This window comes from Centroberyx affinis, unplaced genomic scaffold (assembly GCF_046629955.1).
Source record: "Centroberyx affinis isolate AG114_WGS23_722 - 3 ecotype Tasmania unplaced genomic scaffold, CSIRO-AGI_Caff_v1 ptg000516l_1, whole genome shotgun sequence".
Classification (NCBI taxonomy): Eukaryota; Metazoa; Chordata; class Actinopteri; order Beryciformes; family Berycidae; genus Centroberyx; species Centroberyx affinis.
The window spans coordinates 102270-122437 of record NW_027279165.1 but is presented as its reverse complement, the minus strand read 5'-3'; the positions used below and the strand labels follow the sequence as shown (position 1 = coordinate 122437).

At 43.3% G+C, this 20168-nt stretch overlaps 1 protein-coding gene across 4 annotated transcripts; it reads left to right on the top strand.

Moving 5' to 3' along the window:
• The first annotated feature begins 516 nt into the window (after positions 1-516).
• Positions 517-8005, top strand: rpp14 (ribonuclease P/MRP 14 subunit). 4 transcript variants are annotated; one of them, XM_071517732.1, is made up of 6 exons: positions 517-618; positions 2004-2122; positions 2562-2646; positions 3137-3213; positions 3609-3687; positions 5273-5464. In XM_071517732.1, the coding sequence occupies exons 2-6, from the start codon at positions 2031-2033 to the stop codon at positions 5327-5329; spliced, it is 390 nt and encodes a 129-aa protein (XP_071373833.1). In that variant the 5' UTR covers positions 517-618; positions 2004-2030; the 3' UTR covers positions 5330-5464. The 4 variants fall into 4 exon arrangements, with proteins under 4 accessions (XP_071373833.1, XP_071373834.1, XP_071373832.1 ...); XM_071517733.1 differs by lacking the exon at positions 5273-5464 and adding an exon at positions 4105-4141; XM_071517731.1 differs by lacking the exons at positions 517-618; positions 2562-2646; positions 3137-3213; positions 3609-3687 and having other exon boundaries at positions 2038-2122; positions 5273-8005.
• The last annotated feature ends 12163 nt before the right edge of the window (positions 8006-20168 follow it).

Sequence of the window (20168 nt, the reverse complement as noted above, 5' to 3'; positions counted from 1 at the left end):
ACTGACTGGGAATACTCGGCTTCTTCGAGGCCAAGGCATAACACATAACCAACACAAATACGGGTGTTGGTGATCTAACTAAGTGGTTATCTAACTCAATGTTTGCAGCTTATTTCACTTGATGTGACTCGATATCATGTGATAAAAATGAAAATTACAACATCTAACCAAACAGTGAAGATCTAAACGACTTTTACACAGTTTTATAATAATTACCCGGCATTCCACCCCACCTCCAACTACATAACTCCGCCCCCTATTACCCAAAACACTGTAGAACTATATTTTATCCGTGGCCTGTCTAACTCCTGGCCAGAACGCTACACTATATTTATCTCTGGATGTTGTTAACACTGTGGGATGTGCGTAATTTGGTCCAAATAAACCACACACATTTGTACATATAACATTGAGGGCAGAGTCTGGACCGTATGTGGTTCCTGGATGCAGGGGCAGAGTGAGACATCACATTGTTTATCACCTTTCGTACAACCTTTTTCTACATAACTGCGCATGCGCCGATCGGAAGGCAAGCACGTTGGTCCAAAATTTGGTGCGAGTGGAGTACACAACAGCCTGCTAAGTGTGTGTCCAAACTACAACAACTTAATGCACGTGGTAAGATCTAATGTACTACTTAAACGCACATAGAACTATTAACGTTACATAAACTAAACTTCATTAAGTGTTACGAGTGGACACCAGAATGTTAGCTGCCAGTGCTAAGTTTAGCAGGATGTAGCTAGGTTAGCTACTTGACCTAGGAGGTCCATGTGTAAGACAGGCGTGTCATGACATTTGGTGAGAAGTTCCAGCTCTGACTGTGAATAACGGCCGTCTAAAGTAGTCAGTCAACCAGTTGTTTGCTGTTCACTGTAACCAGCATGATAAAGGCTAGCTTATTCTAGCCTGGTAGCTAGCTGCCACTAACAGACCAATGTCAACCATACCACGTCAAGTCCCAGTTACACCTGCTATTAAAATCCACTTGTAACTGACTAGACAGGTGAATGTAGGCTGCTGGTTCACACGCAGCACCTGCTCCGATATTATGTTCTGCTGAATGGGGGGAAAAGAAATTCAAGACAAAGTCTCTTGAAAAATCCTACAATTTACAGTTGTCTAGAGTATTGTCTAAAATTATTTTAAGTCATGATTGGCTTGTAAATGATCTACCAAGCAAAATCTCAACGTTTACAATTGGTTCACACTGCTCACTGCCGTCCTGTCAGACGAACTAATTCCGCAAGTTGAAATTGTATTATGCTGTTGGTGTGTTAAATGTCTGCCGAATTAAATTAATAAAAAAAAATCAACAGAGTTTGGTGTGACGCTCTCATACAAGAGAGAATGGGACATATTTTGTGCCAAACTGAGACCAACTGGGTGAACCGACTCTTGCAGAATTAATGTATAATGTGCAAGTTGTGGCACATTTTGAAGGATCGCTGGTAACTTGAGGTTTTGGTTGACAAAATGACAGTTTTACACACTGAGTCCTCTAAAGTTTATATATCCTGAATGATGGACTGTAGGTAACAGCAGGGCTGGAAAGAGTACTAAAACATCGTACTCAAGTTGATGAAATTTTACTTAAGTAGAAGTAAAGTTACCGGTGTGAAAATCTACTTAAGTAAAAGTAGAAAGTAGCTCATTTAAAATCAAGAGAGCCACAGAATTTGTACTTTGTAATGGATGTGATTTAAAATGTAGCTAAGTACAATACTTCAGTAAAAACCTACTTAAGTAAAAGTGAAATTACTGACTTAAAAATATAAAGAAAAAAAAGTAGACAAAAAAAGCTACTCAATTACAGTAAAGGGAGTAAATGTAATTAGTTGCTTCCACCCTTGGGTAATGGAATTCCAACATGGAAATGCAGCATTTTGGAACAGAACTCGTCAAAAATCTTTATTGATACTCTGATGCATCCTTTATCTGTGTCGGTATTCTCCCAGGTTTAACCAAAGCTAACCCAGCCTCTCCCTGTTTGTCATTTGCAGGGACCCGGGTCGCCGTAGCTTAATAGAATGCGACGCGGTGGAGAAACGGAGGAACCTGCGACTTACGAACGAGTGGTGTTGAAGAACGCCTCGGTGTACCACTATATGAAGGTCTGCCTGTAAGTGTCATTAGCCCCTTTCACACATGAAACCTGTAAAATTACCATTTTCATTTTTCTGGTAAAGGCAGCAGTTTATGTTGTACACACATGACATGCCTTGGTGCTTTTTTAACGTAATGCTGCCATTCACACAATACTGGCAATATCGTTAAATTCCACTGTTGTCATTTCCCGGAAATTACGTCTAAAGCAATATTCCACTTAGTTTTAACAAGGGGGTTATTTGGCACTTGACCACCATGAAAACCAGAATATATACTACTCACCAAGATCAGATGCCGCTGGACGAGTTTGATTTTTTCTTCTTCCGACATTAGGTGATGCGTGTTCGAGATTTCAGGCGAGGGGGTGCGCCTCGCCTGTGAACGTCTGGCGGGAAACCGTGCATTTATTGTACTTGGTGATTGTGTGTGTGTGTGTGTGTGTGTGTGTGTAGTGTGCTGGAGAATGAGGGTACAGGACTGAGTGCCGTTGACCTGAAGCAGCTCATCCTCACTGGCCTCAAGAACCTGTATGGAGAGGTAAGACCACCAACGCTGCCAGGGTTGGGGGTTCAAGTCCCACTCCCATTTTGATCTAAAGGCTTCTGCTTAAATGCTTGAAATGAGTTTTTTTGTCAAATATAAATAGTGAAGTTGATTCTATGAATATGAATTTCTTTCCAAAGCCGTTGCCTTTCCATCAAGGCAAAGAATCTAAAATATAAGTTAGTTTTGATTTGTTTAACACTGTTTTGCTCGCTGCATAATTCCGTTTGTGTTATTTCATAGTTTTGAGTCTTTACTGTTATTCTAAAATGTGGAAAATAGTAATAGTGTGTCCAAAGTTTTGACTGGTAGTGTACATATATAGTACATGTAACATGTACATGCATATAAATACATGCATATATACACACACAAGACGATGAAAAAACTTGTAGTATAGCCATACAGCATCCCACACATAACTTTCTGGTGTGTGTGTGTGTGTGTGTGTGTGTGTGTGTGTGTGTGTGCGCATGCGCTCCAGGTGGGAGCAGCATTGTCCTTCGACCTGCTGAAGTACGATGAGGCTACTCTAACAGCTATTCTCCGTGTTTACAGCAGGTAAGTGGCCAGTGATTTAGCTGTTGCTCTTATCCAGAGAGACTCCACCGAGGTCAACAGTAGAATAATAAGCTTCAGAATAAGCTTCAGTTCCCAGGTCACCAGCATGACAGAGATCTGCTCTGGCCGGCCTGCCTGCAGCAGGAAAGTATACAAGTTAAAAAAATATATATATATAGAGTAAACGCAGTAGCAGCCAAAATTCCACTTTAGGGATTGACTGGAGCAGGATTTTGAAGACCAAAGCCAATATTTTTGTATTGAAGCTGGCAATTGGCGATATTTAATGCTGACAGTCAATTAAATTCAGAGTTTCCCCCAGAATTTTATTCCCCACCTATTCAATGGTAGGGAAACTACTACTCATGTTGTCCTGATGTATTGTGTGTCTTCAGGGGTTTGGTGAAGCTGTGGAGCTCCCTGACTCTGCTGGGCTCCTACCAGAACCAGACCTGCGCCTTCAGAGTGCTGCAGGTCAGCTGCCTTCACACTCCAGCAGAGCTCCATCTTAGCTTAGTGTCCAAATTCACTGTTTGGCTCACCTGCCAAGGTCTAGTAAACTAAAAACAAATGTACAAGAGTCAATTTTGTATACACTAAATAGCATTGAAAACATGTTTCATATTTCTACGAAACATGTTGGGTTTTTTTAATCTATTTTGGCTAACACTAGGGATGTAACAAATGTTCGGAACACAATATTTCGCAATACCAAAATTTGCCGATATGCATCATGGAGTTGAGAAATGTTTGCGATTTCAGCTGCGGCTTTATGTGTAAGAAATGCCGTCCAGAATGGTGTTTTAGCTTGGTGAGTCCAGCTGAACTCTACTGTGTAGACTAGACACAGCAGGAGAAGTTGGACTCGGACCAAACTGAACCTGTTTTCAGTTTCAGATCCTGGTTTAGCTTATTTGCAGAAATTATACACAAAGGGAGGACAACAAATCAAAACTGTGCAGGTGAGACAACAAAACCCTCAAAGCCATGTGCCATGTGCAAACATCAGCTGACAGCAGCTGATTTCACCGGTTAACACATATTCAACCAGAGAGGAGGAACTAACTGGTGAAATCAGCTGCTGTAATGTTTGATTGGAGTGAACGCCTGCAAACACATGGCTCTGGATGGCACAAGGCTCAAGGAATTTCTGAAAAGACGTCCACCCAAAACAGAGCGGGTTCCACAGATCCCGCGTTGACAATAAATCAGTAATTGGTACATTGTCATTTTATATTTCTATTCTTGGTTTACACTAAAATTAGTATTTAAAAATAAAAGTAGATCCGGTCTTCCAAACATGAACTATCTCTCCTAAATGGTATCCCTCCGCTGTGTTCTCCTCTATCAATAAAGATGCTGTTTGGTGAGATTCTGTTCTAAAATGTTCGACCAGCAGTCAATTGACAATCACAGTAGCAGGATCTGTTGTTGAATCTGTTCACCAACGTGCTCAATGTCAGTTTTCAGTCTATTTTCACAGCCTCATTCAAATGAATGGGAAGTATAAATTCGAACGCTACAAACTCGTCCAGCTGAGTCTGATAGTAGCTAGAATATAAACTACTCAGTTTATATTCTAGCTACTATCAGACTCAGCTGGAATATAAACTGAGTAGTTTATATTCTAGTTTTCATGGCGGTCAAGAGCCAAATAACCCCCATGTTAAAACTAGGTGGAATATTGCTTTAAAATCAACAACCAGTAAAGAGACGATATGGTCTAGAACCTTGCTTGTGTTGTATGAAAATCTCATGTGTAAGTTGCTTTGGATAAAAGCGTCTGCCAAATGTGAAATTGTAATTGTAATTGTAATTGTCTCGTCTCTGAGTTTTGGTAAAAGCCTGCAGCCTGCTGCAGAATTTTGAACACATTGGCGCTTTTCTGCCTTGTTTTGGTTAAGGCAGGAAAACAGGGCATGGCAGTAGTCAAGGTGGAGGAAGACGGATACAATTTTTGCAATGTTCCTGAGATGGAAAAAAGCATGACTGAACAAGCTTTTTAGTATGGTGCTCAAAGTTGAGGCTCAGGTCAAATAATTCGCTTTGGTTTGTTCAGGTTTCTCCTTTCCTGCTGGCGCTGTCTGGGAACAGTCGAGAGCTGGAGCTGGAGTGAAGGAGACGAAACAGCTGAACCGCCGCAACACACACTGACAGACAGAAAATGAGTTTCATATGGAGGAATATCTTTTGTAAACCACGGTTGTCCAGCTCTTCCATCATGGCCGCCAGAGCGAAGCCCGTTGGCGTCCTTCCATCGGCTCCTCCCTGCTGCCGGCTCCACCGCCGGCCCCTCCATGTTGGCCAGCGTGCCTCCCTCACCAAGGCCTTCTCCTCCCGTGACGTGGAGCTGTTCGCCGAGCTGACGGGTGACACCAACCCCCTCCACCTGGACCCGGCCTACGCCAGCACCACCTCCTTCGAGGCACCCATTGTCCACGGCGTCCTCATCAACGGCCTGATCTCCGCCGTGCTCGGCACCCGGATGCCCGGCCGCGGCTGCATCTTCCTCTACCAGGAGATCCGCTTCCCGGCGCCGCTCTACATCGGCGAGGAGGTGCTGGCCGAGGCAGAAGTCCGCAAGGTCAAGATGTCGTTTGCCTTCATCGCTGTAACCTGCTCCGTCAAGGACAAGGTGGTGATGGAGGGTGAGGTGATGGTGATGATGCCCGAGGAGCAGCAGCAGAAGGGATGAGAGGAGGAGGAAGGAGGAGGAGGCTCCAAAGAGAAGGAGGTGATGAGAGAGAGAAAGGAGGGAGGAGGAGAGGGAGAAGGTTGAGAGGGGGGTGATGAGGTGGAGGAGGAGAAACCCTGCTCTATGAAGGGTAGTGATGCTGGAGGGGAAGTGGTGGCACCTGAAGACTAAGAGCAGGAGGGAGGGGGAGGAGGAGGAGGAGGAGATCTTTTCTATCAAGCAGGGAAAGGGGGATAAGGAGGAGGCTTTGAGGAGGGAAGAGAGGGAGAAGATCAAGAGGGACTGAAACCTGCCCTGTGAATGATAAGGTGGTGATGATGCATGAGGAGCAGCAGCAGAAAGGATGAGGAGGAAGAGAGATGTTTTGTCTCGGTCTAGGACAAGGAGGGGAAGGAGACGATGGATAGGGATAAGGAGGAAGAGAAAGCCTGTAGTTGTGACAGTGGAGGTAATACTTGAAGGCCTGAACATTATAGTACACAGTCGTGATGAAGGGGGAGGAACAAACTGAGTTCTGTGTCTTTTTTTTTGTATTGAAGTTTAAACCGAAATTCCTACATCACCCCATCAGAGACAGCACATCACGCCGGCGCTTCAACTCCTCATTCTGTGGTTATACCGTCCGCCATCCATCACCTGGCCACGCCCACTACAGACAGGAGGCGAGGATGGATTTTTCTTCTGGTTTTAGTATTTCTGAAGGCCTGTCTAAATGTTAGAGCCATGGCTGGGGAAAAAGAAAAAAGCTCCACCTCCATGTGTGTGCTTGTTCTGTGTTGTAGTAGTTTCACCTGATTTGGCGTTATGTAGTATGTGTTCCTCAAATCCAGCTGGTCATCAGTTGCATGCCCTTCTGTGATACAGTCTAAAAGCCGGTCATTCAGTGTGTGATCAGTCTTTTTGCAGTCTGGTCAGTCTTGTAATGTGTCACCAGCCTAAAGCATAGTTCAGAGTATTTCTACACCTTTTCTGCATGCCCTCACATTGTAGTGCTGGTCACAGTTTGAAAAGCAGCTGACTCTGCAGCACTGCAGTGAGCGGAGAAATAGAAATCCAGTCTGTGTTATTTTCTGTTTGCCAACCAAAAAGGCACCTTTGTTGATGTTATGTTTAAAATGTGTTTGGCTATAGAAATGTAAATTTATTCAGAGTAATAACTGCATTTTAATAGCAGCATTGCAAAGTGCCACTTTGTATTATCACAACTAATGTTTCCGATTAGTTTCTTATTAGCAACAGATTTTGTGTATGGGAAATCAGTAGTAACTCTACTTCGAGGATTAAATAAATTCAGCCCAGTCCTGCAGTTGGATCATACTGTTGTAGATCTCTGTTCACTGCACATCCATTTCCAAATAAAAGGAAACTCTTCACTTTCAGTTTCAGTGGACTGTGTGTTTGTGTGTATGTTCTTATTTTTAGAGGACATTTTTGTTTTGAGGTGGGTGTACCTATACACTTTTGTCTCTTTCTCAGAGCAGTTCTGTGATTTGTTTTGGTACGTTTGTGATCTGATGTCTGTTTCTGATGTCCTACACACGACACAAACATGTTGTTTGCTGAGCTGCAGTGGGGCGAGATATTGTGTGTGACGTATGAAATGAAATGGTGTAGAGCCCCCCTCAGGCCAAGTAGAACAGAAGTTGAATGGATAGAACCATTCCCATTCAAATCAACATTCAAGGGCTGCGGTCGAATAGTCAAAAAAATACGTTCTAACTCCTATTCCTAACCACTTTTCCTTGACCTCGATGGAAAACGTCATGAGGTCAAGGAAAGATGTGAAGGAGAATTCAAGAGGACTTAGGAAAAGACAACCGCGGTGCTAAGAGAATCCGACCGCACTTACACTAGGCTACGTAATTATGCGACGGCAGAATTGAAATAAAAAAGGAATATAGGCTACCAGTCAAAAAAGTGAAAGGAAATGGTTTTCACATTGAGAATGGTTGCTCACGCTCACCCTCCTGTCCACTCATATTTATCGACATGAATCCCAATTAGTTTGATTGTATGAAAATAATTGTTAAATTCATGCAAGATAGGCATAACATGTTAGGCCTACAAATCTACTACTGTACATATCATCATTCTTAAGTCTTAAGTTTCAAACATGTTGAATTAAAAACATCATCTGGCTAAAAATGTCTCATATCCCTTTTTCTTGAAAGACAGACTTCTGTGTTATGGTTCATATGCTGATTATGATCTGATTATAAGCCTGTGCATATAACAGCTTAAGAACCACCACACAACTCAGTAAACACCTTGAAATGTTGGCTTGATTGTGCTTTGAATTTGTTATGGCTGATCCAGGCCTTTATTAAGGCAAGAGCTTCAGCATCTGTGACTGAAGTCAAATTAATGAATGATTTTCCTAAAGGCTGCAATACAACAACACTCAGAATGAAGAAATAACTAATGCAGACTGAGCAGAGGTTCCTCTACAACGTTAACTTCACTTTGATCACTTTACCACAGCAGCGTAACGTTTGTTCTCCTCTGGGTTTAACATGTTGTTGAAAGTTCAAAACATATAAACATATTAGCAAGTTATGGCATAAGATGGAAAATTAAGCAATATTACACGAGAGGGTGATGCTTACGCGCATCACTGTCGTGCCAATACCCAGCAAGCAATTTTGCGTTTAAAAGATGTCTAAAAGCCGTCTATACGTAGACCTGACGTCTAGGCTAAAACACGGCTACATTTGGGCTGTCAGTGAAAGTTTAGTAGACGTCTAACCATAGCCCAGGTATAGCCTAGCCATCAATTAGACAGCTATTAAACGACTATATATATACGTCTGATAGACAAAATAGCAAGCCAATCTCGCGTTTAAAAAACGTCTAATGGCCGTCTATACGTAGACCTGAAGTCTAGGCTAAAACACAGTTAAATATGGGCTGTCAGTGAAAGTTTAGTAGACGTCCAACCATAGCCCAAGAATATAGCCATCAATTAGACGGCTATTGAACAACTACATATATGTCTAATAGACAACAAAATAATGGCTAAAGGATTCTTTTTACTCAAATATAACATGTTCTGATAATAAATGTCAATCCATCCAACAAACAACAACAAACAAGATAAATATAAAGCATTTATTACAAAAATTACATACATGAACATTTTAAACAACTTAACATATTAAAACATGATAAATATATAAGTAATTCATTACAAAAACTACAATCATGGAACATTTTAAACAACAACACAACTGCTAGGCAGGCTAACCGCTAAGGCGAATGCTAACGCTAACAGGCACGTTTTGAACGGGCACTGCACTAGTTTTAGGAAATACAGAAACAGATGCAACTTGAACTCACATCGTCTGCTGCTGTGAAATGTGCATGAATATTGTGCCAGCACATGTGCTTTCTAGGTAGCATGTTAAGCTAACCACACTATGGCTTACTCACTGCTAACCGCTAAAAATGGCACGGTTCCTGCACATGATAACAAATAATGTAGATACATCATGAACACATGACAAGACAAAAACACAGCGACTTACAAGATAAACCAAATAAGCCGTAAACGTGGCGTGAACTGCTCAGTTCTGCTCTGCCACTGACTGCTTCTTCAACCGGGCGAAGCATTATGCCTCCTAACTGTCAAGTCTCGCGTCGCCAGTCGTCATGTCAAGCAGTACATCTGCCCTCTAGCGGTTGAGAATCGTAATTGCATTTTGAATTTACTTGTAAAATGAAAGAAAGTCAAATACGGAGAATGGTGTATATGAATGTGTAACAGCAAAAAATAATGCTAATTCCAAGGTTAATACTAACTTCGCCGGATGGGCTTAAGCAGGCTATATAGCCGGTCCAATTCAGAGCTAAATCATGGCTACACATAGACCATTTCAATGAAATTATACTAATCTCAGTTTGTTTTCATAGTTGACTTGCTAACATGATCTGATGCCATGCACCTCACAAGTTGCGTGGGCGAAAACTACCAATTTTAACACTATTTTGGCTAGAAGTGGGATACACATAGCCGCTGATCAGGGCTACAGCCCAAGCCGTTGAAATGACGGCAATTGATAGCCTGGATTTCGCCGGATGGGCTAAAAGCAGACTACACGTTGCCGGTCCAATTCAGAGCTAAATCGTGGCTACACATAGACCATGTCAATGAAATGATACTAACACCTTGTATTTATTATTGACATTGCAAACATGATGGGATATTATCCATCTCACAAGCTGCCTAGGCAAAAACTACAATTAAACAGTTTTGGCTACAAATGGGCTACAAATAGCCGGCCAATTGGGAGCTAAATCGTGGCTACGCATAGACCATGTCAAAGAAATGAAACTAAACACCTTGTAATCACTGCTGACTTTGCTTACATGATGGAATATCATACATCTCACAAGCTGCGTTGGCAAAAACTAAATCTAACCAATTTCAAGATCATTTTGGCTAGAAGTGGGTTAAACATAGCCGGACTAAATCGGGGCTATATCTAGCCGAGACGTTGAAATGACGTCTATTGCTTGCTGGGTAATGACGGTAACGCACACCCTCGAGTGTAATATTGCGATTATACAACAGTTACCAACAAAATAAAAGATATAAACAAAATGTATTCATATTGTGGGGCAATTCGCTCTCAAAATAAAAAACTTTTTGCTAGTGTTATCTCCGTTTCCCTGGAAATACATGGGGTCTGACTAATAACTGGAAAACAATCAGTCACGTCAGTAGACGTTACTACTCCAGCAAGTAGGCGGAGCCTTAGTAACGACCTAGCAACAGACACGATTTCTAGTCCCTGTGGAGTCAGCAGCCAACTTGAGCTAATGCTTTCTAGAGATCGCGGGATTTCCCAAACTGAATAAATACCACACATATAAACACAAAACTGCCTCGCTAGCTCGATCTTGTTGTAACTAAGATATCTGCTGAAAAAAATAATTTTTCCATGGACAGATTTAGCTACTATGTCCGTGAACTTCACATGTATTTTTAAGCTAGTAGCGCCGTGTCACCGACTCACCGGCACAGCTGATGGAGGATGCAGAGCGTCTGGTAACATCAAGGCTGAACAGAGTTAGCGTAGCGTTATATTTAAATATATTGTATGATAATATGGCGGAGTAATATTTAGTGATGAGCACGGCTAGGTGTGCTGTCATGCTGATTTGATCACGTTCTAAATGTCTAGTTGACCAATCAGATTGCTTGGTCGGAACTACCTGTTGTATAATGCTTAATAAGCAACGGTAACTTGCATGATGATCTGCGTCTCTTGTCGGTCATGATCGTTTGTTTTTGTGAACGGCCAAATGGTACGTCGCTTTAAATGTTGCTGCCGCAAGGAATTGTGGGACGGCATTATCTCCTTTCCTTTCGTAAAGGATGGTCCAGTGTCTCCTATGCTAAAGGAGCTAAGTAAGGAAGCATTGAAGCACCTTTCCTTCACATTTAGAGAATTCAAACAGCTCTTATCATGGCTGCCACTTAGATACTTCCAGGTCATTTCACTCAGTTAGGAACCTTCCTAAGCAAAAAATACTATTTGACCGCAGCCCAGGTTCACTTGCCTCCTCGTATCTTCTCCTCATTTCCTCTGTGACCTTTGACCGAGGAGTCGAGGAAGAGACGCGAGGCGAGGAGACAAGGAACCAAATGGAATGCACCCCGAGTGTGTGAAGGTTTTCGTTCCAACCAAAGACTACAGCAGGTGATTTCACTGATTAGCTTCTCCTCTCTGGTTGAACGTGTGGTAATCATTGAAATCACCCGCTGGGTCTTTGATAACGTTGTTGGCCCTTTTTTTCTGATGACGTGTGTTTTGTAAATGTCCCCTATGGATGGGAGTGGCGCTCTGATGATGTGCTGAGCTGTTTAATTGTATGAACCTTTGTATTTTCTTTTTTATTTTATTTGTATCAGTGCCTTTTGTTTTCCCTCTTGTTGTGTATTTTTTTTATATCAAACATATGTAAAGAAAAATGAGGTAAAACAGTGGTCATGACGCAACTGACAGAGAAGAGGGCTGTGTAAAAAAGGCTTTACAGTTTTTTCTGATTGCTTAGGCACTATCTTTGAAACTATAGGCTATTTTTGCAAAACTCTACACACTAACCACAAAACCTTACACCAAACCAGCAAAACATTATACATCTCTTGCAAAAGCAAACAATTCTTGCAAAACTCTTCAAACTCTTAAAAAATTGTGTTTTTGCGTCAATACAGTACACTTTAGTACTGTACAATTTAGTTACTTGCATTATATTTTGGGCCCACTCATTATCTTTTTGTAATTCACAACTGGTTTTGTTACCCTTTTGCCTTTTTTGGGGGGTAAATAAAACCCTTAATTTTGCACTCTATTTTGTGTCCTCGTGCCTGCTTGCTCGGTCCATCACAGTTGGTGTCAGAAGTGGGATCAGCAAGCAGAGGGCACAGGCCCGGGAGGCCCGAATGGAAGAAGAGTCAGCACGGTAAGAGCAGAGGTTTAAGGCGCTACAGCACCAGTTCAGTCTCCTCCAGCTGGAGGTTCAAGCACGGACCTCCCCAGTCCCTTTACCACCCATTTCAGAGCTGAGTCCTCTAAGGGTGGGATCCACAGGCACAGACCCTGTATGTGACCCTTCACAAGCCGCTTGGGTACCTGGCACCAGCCAGCAAGGTGTCAGCCCATCTGGTCAATATCTGTCCACTCAAGAACCCAAACTTGAAAAATGGACTGATTCAGATGACTTTGAACATTTTCTAATAACTTTTGAGCGCATTGCAGTGGCATGTCGGTGGCAGAAAGCAGACTGGGCCTTTCGACTCATACCTTTGCTCACTGGTCAGAAGCGCCTATGTACACATGGATGTTGATGACTCACTTGATTATGACAAAGAGTCAAAATGGCAATTCTTCAGAAGTTTGACAATCCCGAGACATACAGACAAAGTTTTCGATCGTTGGAGGTACAATCCAATGAAACCCCAAAAGAGCTTTATGTAAGGCTTAAAGAGCTGTATGGAAAATGGGTCCAGCCTAAAGGCAAAACTGTAAGTGACATTGGGGAAATCATTATACTTGAACAATTCTTGAGAATGTTGTCCCCTGAGCTACAGGTATGGATCAGAGAACATGATCCTGCTACTGATGCGGAGGCTGCTGTCCTTGCCAACGTCTTTGTGGCTGCCCGTCGGAAAAACCAACCGTGGAGCCATGCTTCCTGGGGGGCGACCAAAGACACCCAGAGACCAACCTCCTCTCAGTATGCTACCCCCAGAACATCCGCAGATGTAGGTAAGCCTCCTCAAAGGGAGAACCAACCAATGACTATCATTAACCCAAAGTCAAGAGTGCCTGTCTGCTATCTGTGTGGACGGGGGGCATACCAAGCCCATGTGCCCTAAAAACCCTGTCAAGCTGACCCAGATGTGCTATGTCCCACAATGCAGGACTGAGCCGGAGCTGAAGCATGAGCAGCCAGTAAGGGAGACTGCAGTTGAGATCAATGGCCAGGAGCTCAGGGCCCTGATCGACACTGGGAGCTCTCAAACTCCACCAGCAATATGTACCACCCCATGTTGTGCGCACCACTGAAACAGTTCTCATATGCTGTGTGCACGGTGATGAACCCCACTGCTGATCTGTATATCAAGGTACAGGGACAAACTGACCTGCTCAGTGTTGGCGTTGCTAATAACCTGCCCTTTCCTGTTGTACTAGGACATGACTTACCCGTTCTGCTTGATTTGCTGCAGTCCCATCAGACCTGCAACGCTGCCTTCACCCGAGCCCAGGCTAAGCAGGCGAAGGAACCAGACGAGACACTTGCTGCCTTACCTTTCTATGATGCTGAGGTGGAGGCAGAGCTAGGTAAAACATGCAAACCTCGCAAGCAAAGAAGGGAGAAGTTTCAGCGTACAGTTGTTCATCCACAAACTGAGCCGACACCAGAGCTCCCGCTAGGTTTCAGACTTCCCACTAACCTCATTGAAATGCAGCAAGCAGATCCCAGCCTAGCTGACTGTTTGGAGAAAGCCAAAGGGAAAGGGGAAGATGAGGCTAAGTTTGAGAGTGGCCCTGAGGATTACTTTCTACAGCAAGGTATCCTTTATCACCAGTATATGTCCGCTAAGCAGATGGTGGTTCCAAAAGCAACCCGAGAAGTAATACTTACTTTGGGACATTCCATCCTCTGGGCTGGCCACCTAGGAAAGCACAGAACCACAGCTCACATACAACAGCATTTTATCTGGCCTGGCATGCGTAAAGATGTAGCCGAATACTGTAGAAGTTGTCCTCAATGCCAGCTGACCACAGGTAGAGGCTCCACCAGAGCTCCCATTCAGCCATTGCCTATTATAGGTACCCCATTCGAACGGCTTGGGATGGATGTTGTTGGTCCACTGGAAAAGAGCAAGTTGGGTAACCGGTTTATGTTGGTGATCACAGATTACGCCACAGATTCCTGAAGTGTTCCCTCTCAAATCTGTCAAAGCAAAGTGTGTCGCATTCTGTCTGGTGCAATTCTTCTCCAGGGTAGGCTTTCCCTGTGAGATACTCACCGACCAGGGCACCAATTTCATGTCCCAACTCCTGAAGGATGCGTACCAGCTGTTGGGCATCAGGGGTCTCAGAACAACACCCTACCATCCCCAAACAGATGGTCTGATTGAACCTTGAAACAATGCTCCACAAGTTTGTCAGTGACACTGGTTCTGACTGGGACCAGTGGCTCCCATACCTGTTGTTTGCTTACAGAGAAGTACCACAGGCATCCACAGGCTACTCACCATTTGAGTTGCTTTATGGACATGAGGTAAGGGGGCCTCTTACACTCCTTAAGGATATCTGGGAGGGAGACCAGGAGGTAAAAGAACCCAGAAATGTTGTCTCTTATGTTATCCGGATGCGAGAGAAACTGGAAAGAATGTCTGCTCTGGCACAGGAGAACATGGCAGCTGCGCAGCAATACCAGAAGACATGGTATGATCGGTCCACCCGAGAGAAGAGCTTTGAACCAGGCCAAAAAGTTTTGGTGATGCTGCCTACAGATGAAAGCAAGCTACTGGCCAAATGGCAAGGTCCCTTTGAGGTAACCAAAAAACTAGGGCCAACCACTTACCAATCTCCACTCCAGGTCGTTGCCGCTCTACCAGGATACTGCACGTCAACCTATTAAAGGAGTGGGTGCCCAGACCGGTGCAGCCCTCTGAGGTGTTGCTGATCAGGAGTGTTGAGGATGAGGAAGTTGGTGAGCAGTATTTACCTGTGCCTACCTCTCCTATCCTTGATCTACACCATCTATCACCAGAACATCAAGCTAAGGTGAGGGCTCTTTGTGAACCTGATGTGGTCCAGGAGAATCCTGGCCGCACAAATGTAGTACAACATGAGATTGTGTTGAAAGAAAATGCCTCCATCAGACGCATGAGTTACAGGATCCCTGAACGGCTGTTCGTGTCCCTGAAGAAGGAGATTGATCTCATGCTGTCACTTGGCATCATCGAGACTTCCAAAAGCGAATGGTGCAATCCCATTGTCCTGGTACCAAAGAAGGATGGAACGATCAGGGTCTGTATTGATTTTTGCTATTTGAATTCAATCTCAAAGTTCAACTCATATCCAACACCAGGTATAGATGACCTGATTGAACATCTGGGCCAAGCCAAATATTTGACTACCATTAACCTTTGCAAAGGCTACTGGCAAGTTCCCCTTTCCCAGCAGTCCTGTGAGCCGCCAGCATTCCGGACTGCATGGGGCCTGTTCCACTTCACAGTGAAGCCCTTCGGGTTGCATGGTGCTCCAGCTACCTTCCAGCGACTCATGGACCAGGTACTTTGTGGACTGTCAGAGTTTGCCTCCGCTTATCTTGATGACGTTGTTTACAGCACCACCTGGGAAGATCACCTAGAACACCTGAGGATGGTCTTCCATTGTCTCAAGAAAGCTGGCCTTACCATCAGTCCCTCAAAGTGTGCTTTTGCCAGAGTCGAGACTGAGTACCTGGGCTACATCATTGGGAACAGTGTCATCAAGCCTCGAATTCAGAAGGTCCAGGCCATCCAACAGTGTCCACTGCCTCATACCAGAAGGCAGTTGAAATCATTCCTGGGCATGTCAGGTTGGTACCATAGGTCTGTACCCAACTACTCTGCCAGAGCTGCCCTCCTATCTGACATGACCAGTCTAAAATATCCCAGTCGGCTGAAGTGGACAGAGGAGGCAGTCTCAGCCTTTAAAGACATCCAGCAGGCTCTGAGTAGGGACCCTGTATTGCACTGCCCAGATTTTGCTAAACCCTTCATCCTACAGACTGATGCCTCAGACCGGGGTCTAGGTGCTGTCCTTCTGCAGGGCCCACCTGATGACCGGCACCCCGTGGCCTTTATCAGCAGAAAGCTGTTCCCCAGAGAGACACGTTACTCAACCATTGAGAAGGAATGTCTGGCGGTGAAATGGGCCATCGCTTCTATGAAGTACTACCTTCTCGGACGGGAGTTCACCCTCGAAACGGACCACAAGGCGCTGAAGTGGCTGGAGAGAATGAGAGACTCCAATGGAAGGATCACTCGCTGGTATCTCGACCTGCAGCCCTTTCGATTCAAGGTCCACCACATCCCGGGCAAAGAGAATGCAACGGCTGACTATCTGTCCCGCTGTTCCAGTGAGGTGCCAGAGGAGGGGGAGTGTGTGACGGCTGCACCAAATCGCCGCACATAAAAGTGTCAGTAAAATCCGATCTCACTCCCTTACCTCACCTCTTTTCCTTTGTTCACATTTGGTTAGTTTGTGGCACGTTTACATTCGCAATACACATACATAAACCACATAATGACACGACACATAGGTTTTGTTTCAATAACATGCTCAAACTTTATTAGCATTATCAATATTACATGTTTCTAATTTGAGTGCACGCATTTTAGTTAAACATGTTTTTATCATTTTGCTGTTAATTACTTTGCATTTATATAACCATAACTCTCTTCCACCTACTTGCATGTCCACCGGCATCCAAACTGTCAAGACGCACTTACCATTTGGACTGCACTATTATAACGGAAGAGGGGTGTCCGATCAAACCAAGTGCTCCGGAACAAGGGGGGGGTCTCGCCTTTGTTTTAGTTGTGTACATGTATTTATTTAGTAGTTCACATAAATTTAACATAAGTAATTAACTTACTTAATATAAAGACATTTGTATTTAAATTAATTAACAATCAGGTTTTAATATATTAATCTTTTGTTTAAATGAATCTATTCCCCTTTTTGTGTAAATGTACCTGGCCAGGTCTATATATACTCTCAGTTTGCCATTTGTGAGTAGGCTCTTGTTTGTGTTCAGTTACATTTTTCTGTTTAGTTACTTGCATTATATTTTGGGCCCATTCATTGTCTTTTTGTAATTCACAACTGGTTTTGTTACCCTTTTGCCTTTTTTGGGGGGTAAATAAAACCCTTAATTTTGCCCTCTATATTGTGTCCTCGTGCCTGCTTGCTCGGTCCATCACAGGATGACAAAGTGCTGCCACCAAAGATTTGGAGGTAAGGACTCAGGACTGAGATCCACGCAGTGTGGATTCAGTCCCAAACGGGGCTAGAAGTTACTATGAAAGATACTTTTCCAGGAAGTAAACGTAATGGCAGTTCATTTCATGGGGCTTTTAACGATTACCGCCCTGTGGCGCTCACCTTGGTTGTGATGAAATGCCTAGTCATGTAATTTATAAAATGTATCATTCCAGAGTCCTTTGATCCGTTTCAGTTTGCTCACCGACCTAACAGATCTGTTGATGATGATGTCTCTCTGGCCTTACATATTGACCTTGAACACTTAGAGAATAGGAATACATATGTCAGAATGTGGATTATAGCTCTGCCTTCAACACAGTCATTTCCTCTAACTGGATGTCAAACTATGGGCCTTGGGTCTCTAACTCTGTGTGTAACTGGATCCTTGACTTTTTAACTGGTAAGCCACAAACTGTTACAGTTGGTAATGCTTTGTCATCTACACTCATTCTCAATACTGGCTCGCCTCACCGTTGTGTGTTAAGTCCATTGCTTTATTCTTTGTTTAGCCATAATTTCTATCGGCATGCTGCACCCGTGTGTCTTTATGAACATTGTTTGTTGGATTGCGTGACACCTAGCTGAGCTTCACATACTGAACACTCTGTACAGGAGGAGGGCTGTCAGGCACATTGCCTTTAACCTCAAGTTAACCGTTAACAGTTCAGCAATAAGTATTGAGATCATATATGTTGATTTTCTATTTGTTTATTGTGTATAGATACACCCACAAGTCAGAATAGTGTATTTGCACACTTCACAGGGCCCGAAAACGACTGTGTCCCCTTGATCTTGGAGCCGGTTCCAGAGACAGAGTCGGGACTTGGGCCAGCTCGGTGGAGCCATCCAGTGCACAAAGCAAGACATGCTTTCCCAGGTCTTACATTACCTGCACAGTCAACAGATGATAAAGGCCACAGGCTCTTGATAAATCACATCCGCTGCCAATTTCCAGAAATCCCTCCCTTTATTTTGCGTCTCAGCCTTGGAACAACCACAAATCCATATGCAATTAGGCCAAAGAGCAAAAAACAGCGCACCCAGACCAACCCATGATTTCAAGTGCAAATCCCCTGTGCGCTGACCGACTTGCACTGGCACAAATCTGTAGTACATCCGGCCCCGTACCTTTTCACCACGCTGCGTCCTCTCTTTATATCGATATATATTTACATATTTACATATGTAAAGGGAGCTTATCAGGGAGCAGACCGTCCTCAGACAGATCCGCCATCTTCCGCTCACCAGCCTTGGCATGCAGTCTTCGGCAGACACTGCAATTTGATATCACCTTCTTTACTGCAGAATTAGCCGCTGAAATCCAATATTTCTGTCGTAGTTTTGCAAGCGTCTGTTTTCTTCCACAATGGCCTGTTTTATTGTGTATGTGTTTTAGAATCATAGATGTAACATGTTGATCTTTACGCAGGATAATTGGGCGTTTTGCTTCTTCTGGCATAACTGATTTATTCAGTTGGCCACCCACTCTCAATACGCCACTCTGCAGCACAGGGTCTAACTTACAGAGGCTGCTCCGTGGTCACATGATCTTATGAGCTTTGTTCATGCGAAAGCTGAATACAATGGAGGAAGACTCGATTTGCATTAAATAATGGATACAATTTTGGTTTTTGTTTTGTTTTTTGTAACCAGAGGCAAAATTTGATCACCTGTATGTTTGAGTACCATTACAACCAGAAACTAGATCTCCAAAAAGAGGAAATCAAAGAAACAAGGTGAGTTATTTGTTTCTTGTGGGGTTTGTTTTTGTTTTGTTTTCTTTTGTTTTGTTTTTTGTAGAAATGAGCCACACCCCTTGGTCAACAAGGTCTGTCCAACTCTTCAAAGTGAAGGCTTTAATGATGATACTGTTGCCTTCTCTGGTGAGATGTGTTGATGTGTTGTAAGTGTCCCTGATGCCCATCTAAAAACAGCACTCCAAGCACCTTACATTACTAAAATGTACACACAGGGCACATGCTCATTTTTACCCTACTATGTGACAATGGGAAAAGGACGGGATTTTCTATAGTGCTGTCACTGTGCAGCATAATGTGCACATTCTTTTACTGTCCACATTAAGCCCCTTTTTATTTCTTTGTACTGTTTATACATAGTAGGAGCTCATGCTAAGGAGACCTCAATGTGCATTCATTCTCAATAATCTGTTTACGTAAATTGTCTGACTGAAATGTAGTAATATTGGTAACAAAAAAAAAAAATACCCATAACCCTAACCGACTATTTTCTCTTGCTGCGTCACTCTTATAACCTTTATCAACACAGTCACTGATAAATTTACAAAGATAAAATCTAGAAAAATGAATTTGTAGAATTAGTACAATTGGCAGATTTGGTAAAAACAATGAAGTTGCTGTGATACTGAGGCACTTGCATGACTTCATATGAATTGGTAAATACAATAAATTTCTGCTAAACGCTCACGTTGTTTTGACTGCTCACTCAGAGACTGTTTAGAGAGACTTTGGGCACAACAGCAGAAAATAAGCTTTAATTCCTAGATCGGGTCACCATGTCCTTATAACTGCTGCTGTTGCTGGTTCTGCTTTGGATCTCATTCTGGTCTTACATTATGTTTAAACAGGTGGAAAGCAATGCCTGGGAAGTTCATCTGCTACTGATGCATAACATTAAAGTCAGGAAATAATCTTGCAGAGTAGTGATCAGTAGAACCAAATAACAAAACA

What these genes read in the sequence shown, in the direction of transcription:
- rpp14 (XM_071517731.1), top strand. Translation starts at nt 5,378, where the DNA reads ATGAGTTTCATATGGAGGAATATCTTTTGTAAACCACGGTTGTCCAGC.